This window comes from Dermacentor andersoni, unplaced genomic scaffold (assembly GCF_023375885.2).
Source record: "Dermacentor andersoni unplaced genomic scaffold, qqDerAnde1_hic_scaffold ctg00000102.1, whole genome shotgun sequence".
Lineage (NCBI taxonomy): Eukaryota > Metazoa > Arthropoda > Arachnida > Ixodida > Ixodidae > Dermacentor > Dermacentor andersoni.
The window spans coordinates 128,991-142,047 of record NW_027314809.1 but is presented as its reverse complement, the minus strand read 5'-3'; the positions used below and the strand labels follow the sequence as shown (position 1 = coordinate 142,047).

General features: G+C 44.2%; 1 protein-coding gene across 2 annotated transcripts; it reads left to right on the top strand.

Annotated features, from left to right (window-relative positions):
• The first annotated feature begins 479 nt into the window (after window positions 1-479).
• LOC126522159 (uncharacterized) lies at window positions 480-12,772 on the top strand. 2 transcript variants are annotated; one of them, XR_011891396.1, is made up of 3 exons: window positions 480-667; window positions 7,155-7,259; window positions 12,747-12,772. XR_011891396.1 is itself a non-coding variant. In XM_072285832.1 (2 exons), the coding sequence occupies exon 2, from the start codon at window positions 7,223-7,225 to the stop codon at window positions 8,420-8,422; it is 1,200 nt and encodes a 399-aa protein (XP_072141933.1). In that variant the 5' UTR covers window positions 480-667; window positions 7,155-7,222; the 3' UTR covers window positions 8,423-8,532. The 2 variants fall into 2 exon arrangements, 1 of the variants encoding a protein (XP_072141933.1); XM_072285832.1 differs by lacking the exon at window positions 12,747-12,772 and having other exon boundaries at window positions 7,155-8,532.
• The last annotated feature ends 285 nt before the right edge of the window (window positions 12,773-13,057 follow it).

The following is a 13,057-nucleotide window of genomic DNA, read 5'->3' as shown; positions in this document are numbered from 1 at the left end:
TTTGCATCGAATTCATTTAGTATAACACTTCGCACATTTACTTGTTTGGTTTTTATGAAAAAAAGTGCAAATATACTGCACATATGAGAATGCAAGCTGCTGCCGTCACTGCGCAAGCATAAACTTGTGTCGCCGCCTGCCGTCAGATGCAGAAAGCAGCGTTTCAAGGAGGGCATTCGCCTATCCTAGGAGTGGGCAACGCGCGGAAGCCCTCCCTGAAACGCTGCTTTCTGCAGCTGACGGCAGGCGGCGAAACAAGTTTATGTTTACTAGCAAAGAAAAAAAAGCAGCGGCCAGGTGGCGACCATCAATGTTTTCCATCTCACAAAACACAATATATATCCATTGCTCACGCATGGCTCCATAATCTTGGATAGTCGGCCGCGTGGTTCGGTTTGTACATGCCTCCTTTTGGGGTTTCGACTAAGTTTTGTGGTATTCCGAAGGTGAAGCTAGCTCTTAGTTGTGTTTGCCCGCAAGTATTTGCAGCAGCAGTAATAAGCGTGCCGCAGGCCCAGCTTGCTCTCTGCTAGTGTTTGCGCGCAGCATGTCGCAGAAGACGCGAGGCCGCTACAGGCGGTACTTGGAACCGAACTCAACTGATCAAGTACCAAAGCAGACCCTCAGCAGCATTGCCAAGCGAGCGAAAACACGCAGCGCTAGCAAGGTACGTGCAATACTGATAATTCAGTGATTATAACAAGTTCTTTTTGGGTGGAGGGGGGGGGGGCAGTTTTTGACATGCCACTTTGGTTTAGTGGCTGTGGCGTTCTGCAGCCGAGCACAAAGTCGAGTTCTGTGCAGAGAAATATAAACATCTTTATTGACTAGTCAGAGGACTGTTGGCGGGGCCCCTAATCCAGGGCTCCCATGACGATTGCCGCGGCGCCACTTTACGATGCAGGCAGAAAGTAAAAACAGTCCTGTGTAGTTTTTCGTACAGAGCTCGATCAAGGCTCTAGTCTAGAACGGTGAAAGCAACTGCGAGAGCATCAGACGACCACCAGGGTCAAAAGAGAGAATGCGTCACTTAAAATCACGACGTAGCTGAGCCGCAGCGAATTGCGTCTCTTTTTCTCAAGCTTAAAAAAAAGACTGGGCTTGAACGCGTTGAACTACCACAGAAGAATTGCTGCTGTGCCCTATATTCAGGTAACAAATCTAGAATAGACAACGCAGTTGCAAAAGTTATCTCTGATGTCGATTGCTTGTGTAGGCAAATGAGCATAAGCAATAACTGAGCATGTGACAATGTAGGTAATTGTTGCCCTCAAATATAATACATTTCTTTCACATGCTATTACCACATCGACCCAAGAGGCCAGTGCATCAATTCCCTTTTGCAGGATTGTGCCAACTCGTTGGATTCTTTCCCTTGCCGTCAGATCTTTGCATTTCTAAGTACTTGTGCACTTCTTGATTTAACAAATAAATGAGCACACAATTGTGATAAAATATAATAAATTGTATTATATTAGCTTGATAGCTTAGGGGAGCTTTCTGTATCCTTGGCATTGAGATTTGTCAGCAGCCATTTGTATTATTGGAAAACAGGATTAGTTGTATTTTAAACTAATGCACATGATGCAACAAAACAGCATCACTGTGTTGCTTCCAATGGGCGTATGTTTTCCCTATTTTGTCATAATTTCATCCTTTGCTCATGTCGGTATGAACTTGAGCGCAGCAATTAAAATTAATCCAGGTTATAATAAGTGTCATGTTCTCATACGATTCTGTGTACAGTGCACTTAGAATATCCTGCTTCTAAGATGCCTTACGAACCACCTGAATTGAGTATTTTGCAACTGATTATATGGCAGCATGTTATACACATATTGTAATATCAATTATTAATAATGGCTGAACAAGGGAAGCCTCAGCCCAGAGCGAGCCTTCCATTGTGTGACCCTTTTTAATGTTTTGGATATCAATTAAATTAATTATTCTTTGTGTTATTATTAGTTGTGATACTTCTGTTTATTACACATCACTTCCACTGTAATTTATCTGCCCAGTACGCAGTAAAAGTAATTACCACTTAATTAAAACTGGAAGGCCTTTTTTTCCAGGTTGTTGCACCAAACAAGCAGGCAGCGACCATTGTTTGTGCAAAGGACTCTCCAGTTCATCGGACAGCCAGTGTTTCTGAAGATGCATCTCGGGATGGCAACCTGAGCATGTTACCAGACATGGCTGCTAGCTGCCTTGATGATGAACCGCCAATGCCTTATGCCAGCAACACATGTGAAAGAGACGAGAGAGACGAAGATGAATGCTCTGTTCCTGCTCCCAGTGTTGCCATGCAGGATGTCGGCTCTGAAACCGAAGAAGAGGCCGACCATACACAGGTGCAACATGACAGCGAAGGTGACAGTGCAGCCGAAGATTGTGACACGGAACAGTTCGGTTTGGATGATGCCCCTGAGCAGTACTTCTTGAAACTCTCAAAGGAAACGCTCCCTTCGCAGTCGACGACAAAGGCAGAGGCACTGTTGCTCATCTTAGCTTATGTTGTCAGTGCTGGACTGACGTGGGCTCAAATTAGAGGTCTGCTAATTTTGATAAATGCCCTGTTAGGAAGCAATGTAGTGCCTGGAAGCACATATTTCTTCCGAAAGCTCTGGAAAGACAAGAAAGAACTGATAAAGCTACATTTTTTTTGTCACACTTGTCATGAATATTTGGGGAAGTTCTCAAGATCTGAAGAAAATGTGTCGGTGACTTGTCAGTCATGTGGCATGGAGAAGACGCTTCAGAGCCTGAAGCATTCTGGGAGTTTCTTCTTGGTGTTTGATATGAGGCAGCGGATGCTAGATATATTGAAGAATGTTGGTGGTGCACTGCTTCAAAACTTGCAGTTGCTGGCATCGCGACGCTTTATACCAGGAACATACAGTGACATCACTGACGGTGATTTGTATAGAAGCATAAGGAAACAGTTTAATATGAGTTGGTCAGATTTGACACTGTGCTTCAATACAGATGGTGCACCAGTTTTTGAATCGAGCAAATATTCAATTTGGCCAATTCAAATTCTTTTGAACGAGCTTCCTGCTCAAGTCCGGTGGCAAAATATAGCAATTGGCGCTCTGTGGTTTTCAAAAGTTCACCCTCCAATGCATCTTTTCATTGGCAAATTTGTTGAAGAGCTTGCCAATATTGGAACTCTTACATGGTCCCATGGTGGAAGACGAATCAAATCAGCGGTCCATGCAGTTACTTGCTGTGTTGATTCGCCAGCTAGAGCTGCAGTTCTGAACATGAAGCAATTCAACGGCTACTTTGGCTGTAGTTGGTGTTTGGAGAGAGGGACAGCTGTAGAAGGTGAGTGCACGCATGGTACTTAGTGCCCATAGCTACAAAGCACTTTGAATTGGTGTTGTCAAACTCTTATTGGCAACAGAAGCAAAAATATTAAGTGAGTACTATGAACCAGCAAGTGGAGGGCAAATTGAGTGCAAGCTTAACTTTACACATTTATCATAGAAAGTGTATTTATTTGTCCAGCACCGAGGCTAGAGCTGGAGATCTATCTTGATAGATGGAAAAGCTGGGTGGGTGTAGTTTTGTTGCATATGTTCCCATCTACTAAATGGTCTGGATAGTTGCAATGTTTTTATGCCACATTGGGCAATTTTTGACTAGTTTTTCTCAAAGCAGAGTATATATTGTTTTTTACAGGACATTTTCTATAGAACATTTCTTTAGAGAACTGGTAGTGGAATTTAACATAATTTATCTCCGTATGAGCAAGTTATTTGTGGCTTAGAAGTATGGTTCTTTGTGCTAGTTGGTTAGATACATTAATGGGGATCATAGTGCTATAGGACACAGACTAGAGGGAGACAACAGGACAAGCGCTCATGCTGTTGCCTCCGTCTTCTCTGTGTCCTATAGCGCTATGATACCCATGGATTAATTTGTGGCTTCAGCCAGACGATTTGCAAATTTATTACTTGCAGAACATACAATTCAGCTGAACCTATCAGTGATGGCATTATGACAGCATGCTATGAAGCCACAGGAACATTAGTATTCCTGAGCCAATTTCCGTTTGTATCTTTTTCAGAAGGTACTTTTTTCAGAAGGTACTTGAAAGCCCTTTTTAGGACTAGTGTGTAGGTCAGCAGAAAAGTTAAGTGCTTTTGCCTGTGCATGGAACGGGAGTTTAAGCTATGCTGCTGCAATCACAAGCAGCAGTCTTGGTAAGCCGACAATTCTAGATGCATTGCAAAAAGTGTGGCGAAACTCGCATGTAATTTTAGGTCTCGTTGCCCTTGTTTATGGAACAAATCTCAATGGTTGCTCTCCGATGTGGCTTTGGTTGGCGTAGGCGTGCTTAGCTCGGAGATCAGAGACGGCATGCATAGAGGAGCTACTGCCCTACAAGTTGCAGATGCTTCCTGTTCAGGAAGGGCTCATCTTCATTGCAGAGTGCAGCTCGTAGGCGCTTGTTCTGCGGCAAGCGTTGGCGTAACTGAGCAAATGACCGCAGCGAAGAATGAAAGAGTGAATGCGGACTGCAGCAGGGGACGAGATGTGAGGAGGAAGGCTGTGGAGGAGGGTATGGCGAAGGCATGAGAAGAAAAGTGTAGTGTAGCGATGATGGCTACGAGTCGGTGCCAGAGTAGTGCGCGTCATCTAGGAGGTCTGCCGGCGGCTGCTGCTGTGATTCGCAAGCACGCGTCACACACACGCTGGCTCCCGCAATCTCTAAATTAGCAAGGCAGTCGCGCCGTACTTCACTCTGTTTGCAGTGGGCTGCACAAGACTGATTGTCTGTGCCAGCCAATATATTGCGAAATGAAAACATGTATAGAGCTGTGCTCCAATTCTGCATTAGGGAGTATCCTGATTGTCGGTGAATTTATTTCTTCCTTCATGCATTGCACTTTTTGTTTTCAATGTGCCATGCTGGAGTGATGCAGAAGAAACTTCCAAAAAAATAAGCCAGAAGATGGTAATGCCAGTAGTTGTGCTGCGATAAGTTATGTTGTTGGGTTGAATGGTTGCTTCCCACTAAAAAAGACCCAGGTTTGAGTCTCAGCAGAACATTGCTTCTTTTGCTTTATTACTTTATGTTTATATTTTACTTTATATGCTGGTGCTTGATACTTGTTTCCATTGCTATGCAATGTCAAAATAAATCGAGCAGAAATTGCAGAAAAAAAGTGATACATTTTAGTAGCACGAGCTCCAAGGGACACTCTTGTTTCTTGCGCAGCACTTCCGGTCACCTCCTGTGATGACCGGGAACGAAATTGAATATAAAAAAAATAGAAAAATAAACATGGTACAGTGCAAAATTCATGGGTACAATTATATGTATGACATCAAAGCATAAGTTTAAAAACAAGTTGAGTTACTGAAATATCTGGACCGCGCCAACATATGCACAAGTTGTCGCAGTTACTCCAGTCATCGTTCCACTGATGCCTTCAAAACCAACGCCGGCCCACATGGCCTCCATGACTACCAGCGCACCTAGCCAAACCAGCTATCCGCTGTGGCATCCTCCTCGTCCCATCTGCTACTACTGCGGCTATCGTGGCCACATAGCACATTTTTGCCACAAGCGCCAGCAAGACGAGCGTTGCGGATATGACGTATACGAACGGGATGACTTTTCGCCCAAAGCTACTTTCCATTGTCTAGGGAGCCTCCATGGTCAATGCCATCCTTATGCTCCACCACGCGGCCGATCACCATCGCCTAATGTAGCATCCAAGATGGCTCCGACGTACCGTCCTGCGAGACGCTGCTCGCCATCACCCCTTCGCCACTCCACGTCCCCACTTGGACCTGCTTCTCAATTCGCACAGCGTCGTCCGGCTTTTGGAGGAAAAGCTGCATCAAACGGCAGGACAGAAATTCCTCTATCGCGTCCGTGCAACATGATATTGGTTGTAGTAGAAGGTGTACAAGTAGAAGATTTGATAGACACTGGTGCTAGTGTTTCAGTTATTCACCGTGAATTGTCTTCGCGACTTCGGAAAGTTACGACCCCCTATGATGGACCTACGCTACTCGCTGCTCAAGGGGCCGCCATTCGACCTACTGTCATGTGCATTGCTTGTATATCCATTGATGGACTTCTGCATTACGTACAATTTGCAGTGCTAAGTTCGTGTGCCCAGCAGCTCATATTGGGATGGGATTTTCTTTCTATGGCCTCCGCCTCCATCTGCTGCGGGCAACGCATTCTCCACATGAACGACGCGACCTATTCACTTCATGCAGATGATGCTCCACTTCACTTGCTTGCTGCAGAAGATACTGCGCTACCTCCTCGCCATCAAAGCATTGTTACTATGACGTCTGATGTCATTGACTGCGGCGACGTGCTCGTATTACCATCTGCAAGCGGTCTCGCAAGAGGGATAACCTTTGCATCAGGGCTGGCTTAGTTTTATCATGGCTCTGCACTTCTCTACGCTACAAACATGACATCTGAAGATATTCTCATCCCTAAAGGCACTACATTAGCTTGCACCACTGAATTGGAGTCTATCACTGTTGTTTCCTTTGACAGTTTTTTACTGCAGATTTAGCTGCCACATGTATGCGAATAAAGTGGGAATGCACTGAAAGGTAATGTTTTAAAGGATTTAAATGTAAATCAAAAATAAGTGGTTAATTACTTGGGCATGGTAGCTATCTGCCTAAAAAGCGCACATAAATTTATGCTGAATGCTTGGCTTTTTAAGCTAGTGTGCTAAACCACTTATAGAAACATAAAAATCATTGTGGTTTAAACATTGGTGGATTAACTGCAGAGTCCATCAAGAATTCATTTAACCCTCTTATTTACATCGCTGATCATTTTCCCACTGTACTGCCGAAAGCACCATTGCTGCAATGCTCTGTGCTGCCACCAGTAGTAGTGGTACCACATCACATTATGTTTAGGTGGCATGCTCTGCACACTTTACCAATTTTAATAGCTGCAATCACCATATTTTATCTGGTTTTGTTATGCTATATGGACAAAGGCCGATTGCTGAGTCACTTATTTTGCAGGAATACTTCTTAGTGTATGTGAGTGAAGGCTTACTAATGCTGAATTGCTGATACTGCCATATGATGTAATTCATAGCTTATTCTGATGCGTTCAGGAGATGACCTTTGCATTTGTGCGCTTATATTTGCAGGAACACTGAAGTACTTGTGCCATGCAGAGCCAGCCCCAGAAAGGACGCATGAAGGTGTTTTCAAGGCGATGCTTCAAGCTGTACACCAGAGAACTACAGTCGCTGGTATTAAGGGGCCATCTCCTTTGATGAAGCTAAAAAGTCTAGACCTTGTGTGGGGCTTGCCCCCAGACTATATGCATTGTGTTTTAGAAGGTGTAACAAAACAGCTGACTAAGTTGTGGCTTTCATCTGTAGGATCTGCCTATTACATTGGCAGAGAGCTGAAATTGCTGGATGGGAAGTTGTGTAGCATCAAGCCACCAATAACATTCGGACGAACACCGCGACCGCTCTCGGAGCGTTCTTTTTGGAAGGCTGTTGAATGGCGGCATTGGCTTTTATTTTATAGTATTCCATGCCTTTCAGGTGTGCTTGCACAAAGTTTCCTGGCTCATTTTTCTCTGCTTTCGAAAGCTGTTTTTTTATTGCTTAAAGATATTGTTACTGCAAGTGGCATAAATGAGGCAGAAGAGCTGTTGCTGAGATTTGTTGCTCATATGTCAAGACTTTATGGAGAATCTTCAATGACATTTAATGTCCACCAACTGCTACACTTGCCGAAGTCAACACGCATGTTTGGTCCTCTTTGGGCAACATCGACATTTCCCTTTGAAGATGGCAATGGCTTTGTATTGCGTCTTATTTCTGCGGCGAAGTTTGTGCCAATGCAGGTAGCTGAGAGGTGCATTATGCGAGAGATGTATCATAACTTGGAAAGAACAGTGACTATGTCTGCTCGCATAGCATCTGCAAAAGCGAAGATGGAAATTCAGTACAAGGCATGCTTTCAGACATGTGTTCTTGGTGTGCCCCAGCCATTTTCAGGGATGTCAGAAACTTTGCAGGAATTGTTTATATCTAAATTTGAGAGAGTGCCTGAAGTTTCAAGGTACTTCCGAGCACAGGTTGGCACAGTAGTCGTACATGCTGCAGACTATTTAGTTCCGCGAAAAACCTCTTCATATTATGTCAGCATGAAGGATGGCAAGTACGTGCATGTCTTGGGAATTTATGCGGACACAAGCTCCATATATTTTCATTGTCAGCACATGCTCATTGGTGCTTGTGCTTTTGATGTACCTCACATTATGCACTGCCAACACCCACCGCCCTCAGAAAATCACTGCCTGTACAGCAGTGATGACTTGCAGGCACAGTGTGTATTCTTCACTGTAGGCAGCTCATCCTACATCTGTGATGTTGGGAACTCTGTAGAGAAGTTTTGATTCCACCTGTAGATGTACAAGGCCTACAGGGACTGACTACTGATCTTTTAAAGGAATCCTTTGTGGTGAAATGGCGAGTTTACGAAATGTGTACAGCGAGCTGAAAGTATTCTTGCCTGCAGTAGTTAATCATATGAACTCTTTTGATGTGCATCAACACTAGCAATGTTTGAACTGAGAGAGCAGTGGGGACTTCATTCTGCATAATTTACACCATAGTCTCTTGTATAGTTTCAATCCAGGCTTTTCAATCCAGGCTTGCAGCGCTCTCTCTGTCGAAGCACCTATGCGGAAAAGTCGCAATGGCAGTGTATGCACTTCTGGAAGTCTTAAAATGTGACAAAACCTGTTCGCCTTACTAAAACTGTGGCTTGGGATGAAGGATATAGTAATAGAGCAATGACTGCTGTCTGTGAAGTAAAGCACACATTAGGCTATCATAGCAAATCTGTTGTTTTGCATTCAAGAGCCCCTTACTTCGCTGTAGGATTTCAGTGGCTTACTTTTATACAATGAACTAGCTGCATTGGCCGAGAGCCCCAGTCGTGTGCCACATGAAAAAAAAAACAAAATATATATGTATCGGTTAGTGTTCTTGTTTTGCACATTGTCAACAAGTCGCAAGGTTAATGTGCTTGCGTTTAAACATGTAATGGAGTTGTCGACTGTGTACCGGGTTTGAAAGCTTAGATTTCTAATTATTCTTGCTGTTAAATGCCATATTGCGATCAATGCAATTTGATCAATGCGGCACCATAAGCATTGGTGTGCGATATTGGCAAAAATGGTGCTGAAGTGCTGCGACAGCATTAAGTCTTAAGTATTCAGGCCCCAGTGATCACGAGAAGTTGTTCAAGACAACTGTGACTAAGTTTTTACCCTCTATGCTAACTAACTTTGCCCTGGAGGTCGTAGACAAGAATGACATTGCCAGAATGTTTGCACAGAAGCTCCTGTCATGAATGGTCTAGAAGCTGTAGATGCAAATGATAGCAATACTTTTGTTTGTGTCGCACTTCGTATTGACTTTTTGCTAGGCTAGCTTGTAATACTGTTTCCATGTGAAACTAAAGCACAAGGAACCATCTGATGATAAATGAGGACAATCTGTTACATTTGTTCCTGCACACATATTTTTTGCAGCAGATGCAATTTTTATTTGTGGCAATCTCTTTGTTCTTGCCAGTGGGCATTACAGGCACATAGATTCAGTGAAGTGAAGCTGCGCAAAAAATAAAATGCAAACTATTAGGTGTCTGCTCTACTGAGCTTTTATTGCTGAGTGGTATAATCGAAGCCTATATTTCTTTTGGACATGGTGGAAAGGTTAACATCGCGACATTTGAAATTTGCCTTTATTTTTCCCATATAACAAAAATCGGGAGAGCACCACAGACTAAAAGCTGCAAAAGTGTTTTCAGCTTTTGTTAGGAATGTTCTCTGCTGATGCTGCATGCATGTTGACCACTTATTTGTCAGGGGTTCTGTTTTCTGTCATTGTGGGTGAATTACAGTTTGTTTATTTTGCCTGGCAGTGGCAAGCAGGCAGGCTGTCATGGCTATTGGCTAGCGCTATGTGCAGTGCTCAATTGTTCTTTAGCATGGCCAAAGTTTAGCCGCCCTTTCTAGTTCTCGGGAATCTTTTCTATTTCACCATACAGTCGTGGATTGCTTGAAAACTGTGCCCAGTATACTATTGATGTTGGTGACTCTAGAGGCAGGCATGTCCTCCTTTTGGTATCTGCACATCCATGTTCTTGTAGGAATCTAACTGCAATGGTTCTGTGCCAAGTCTTGTAGACTGCTGCTGAGAAGGGAGCTGCTTTGTTACGTGCGTGTGCTCTGGTCATAAAATTGAGTTTTTCTACCTTATTGATAACATTGAATTGGGGCTTGTTGGTCTGGCCGCAAGCTGAAGTAGTGTGAGGGTATAATTAATTTTTTCCCCTTTCTCAATCACTAATGTGGCATTTTTATTTATTTGTATTTTGCATCTGGTCATCAACATGCTTAAAAACTGATCAATAGTCCTGTCTGCTGATATTGTTTGCAAAGTGTCTATAGTAGAACACTTTGCACAAACCATTGGACTGTTTATTTTATTATGTGTTTTTCACTGTTATTGTGTGCGAGTAATGACATGTGAAAGCTGTTGTTAGTGAAGTGTGTCTGTCATGGTATGCTTTGTACAAACTGTTGTAATGCTATTTTTTTCCCAGTGCCTTGCACTGCTGTATTGCTACTTCGTTTCTATGTGGCATTGCATGGTGTGTCCTGAGCTTTTGCAGAATAGCTAGTTTTCTATTGCTGTTTCTTGTTTATTGTATCATTTACTTCTAGTGGTCCTTTTATAAAACGAGAATCGATCAATATGTAATTGTTCATCTAATTTATTAACCGATATTCCACAAGTTGTATTTCTTTTTTTGCACCTGTATAAAAAAAGGCTCTTTTCATGCATTGCATTACCTAGATATGTACTGTGCTCACGGATTGAAGCACGACACTGAGAGCGTGGCCACCAGTACATGCAGCACTGCTCGTAGAAGCAAGGTGTTGCATTGTGGTACTTTGCGAGTGAGGTTGTTTTGAGCGTATGCTTACTGCTTCTGGCTGCCTATTAATTGGACTGCGGTTCTCTGCAGCGCCGGAGGGGCGCGGCAAGCCTGGTGCGCTGGAGCGTGCTTGCGTGCCGATGGTTTCACGACATTATTTGCTCACGCACTCTTTTTATACATGCCCTTCCTATGCGGCACATGTGTTGTCCACGTAAGGCACATTTACGTTCATCTGAATAGAACGAACGTCTGCACGAAGGAATAGCAAACTTTATTGCAGAATGTAACCTTCTAGAAAAAAAAAAAGAAAGAATAACATTTGCTATTCCTTCATGCAGACATTCATTTTATTAAGGTGAACGTAAATGTGCCTTACGTGCACAGAATATCTGCCATATTGGAAGGGCATGTGTAACAAGAGCATGCGAGCAGACAGTGTGACGACATTGGCGGCACACTCTAGCGCGCCAGGCATGCAGCATCAGTGGGGCGCTGCGGGGAACCGCAGTCTCATTCATTGGCAGCTGGAAGCAGTAAGCCTATGCACAAAACGCTCTCACCCTCGCGGTATACCACACTGCATCACCCTGCTCCCACGCAACATTGCATATACCGGCGGCCACCCTCTTGCAGTGTTGTGTTTCAACCTGTGAGCACCATACATCATGCTTGCCATGTAATAGGGTGTGCAGACCTCATCAAGCCTTTGTTGCTTCTTGTCTGTGTCCTCGTCAGTGCCTGTTACTGAAATCACCTTGGAACTTGGAATGGTCGGATAAAAGAAACTTGCAGTAAGCATTTCGACAAGAGGACCTAATTGGGGTGGCAAATGTAGCAGCTCATGTTCCAGCACTCTTGACGTAGATGCAGCAAGGTGTAGGAGCTGTGTGCCTCTATTACTATGCGAATTTGTGGTAAGGCGGGCGAGCGCATGCACCTCCATAAGGTTTACTAATGGCTGCTCGGTAGCAATTTCATCAAGTGTGCCATGCCTTTCATTGGGAGCTGTCTAGAATGGCAAGCAGAGCCGGCTTTTATGCCACATGTAACAAATGGGACCATGGCAGATGAGAAAACTGGTTGTGGGAAGGCCATTACTGTTTGTATGGGATTATGAATCACTTATGATGCACGCAAAGAGTGCAGCCATTCCCTCCTCTTACGACATGTAGAATAATGCCATAGGCTGCTAATCAAGACAGAGTTGAAAAGCATGTGGAGGCATTTGAGGAGAGGGAGATGCCACGGTCATGGTTCGTCGAAGCCAAATAGCCTTGAAGCTGAGAGCATTTCGCAAGTGCAGCTGCACAGGCCAGTTGTGCTAGCATTTTATACATGCACAAATTTGCTTACAGCTTTCTTTGTCCTTGGCGATAATGTAGCTGATTGGCACATTTCTGCTAAGGTACTTCCCCTAGCATGCAGTGCGATTGAATAATATATGCAAAAGAAACGCTCGAATAAGAGAGTGCGTACACATGGTGGCAGTTCATAGGGCCAATTGGGCTGTCCTGGTCGAGTTCATGTTGGGGTGAATGGTACATACGGTTCTTTAGAGGTCAAGGCTGAGAGGTGCTGGGGATGGGCGGTGGGTTGCATAGATTCAAGAAGTACGTACATGCCAGTCGTAGTTGCCTATCTGAAGGTTGTCAGCTGCGAGCCTGCAGGAAGACATAGCCATGGGAAGACCAAGCCTGTGGCTGTACATGAAACGTGCAGTCTTGCCCACTGACAGTGTTATGTTGAATATACATATGTTTTTCCAGTGTGACGGATCTTGGAATCGGGGCCGAGGTGTACCAGGCAGGTGTATGCTGACGGCAAGGGTCCAGCAAGGGCTGATGTTGAGGACCGTGTCATCCATTGGTGCTCTGATGGCACTGGCATAGTACAGCAAAAGCTGGTGTCTGCACGATCAGTCGCAGCTGATTCATGCTATTTCACAAGCTTAGCTGCAGGAACAATGCAAAGGACAGGTGGAGGTGGCTGGTGCGAGAAGCCGTCGGGAGTGGTGTCTTGGTGTGGTAATCTCGGTGTATCTGCAGTATCAATGTCTCATGAGGGATTCCGATAGCTG

What these genes read in the sequence shown, in the direction of transcription:
- LOC126522159 (XM_072285832.1), top strand. Translation starts at nt 7,223, where the DNA reads ATGCTTCAAGCTGTACACCAGAGAACTACAGTCGCTGGTATTAAGGGG.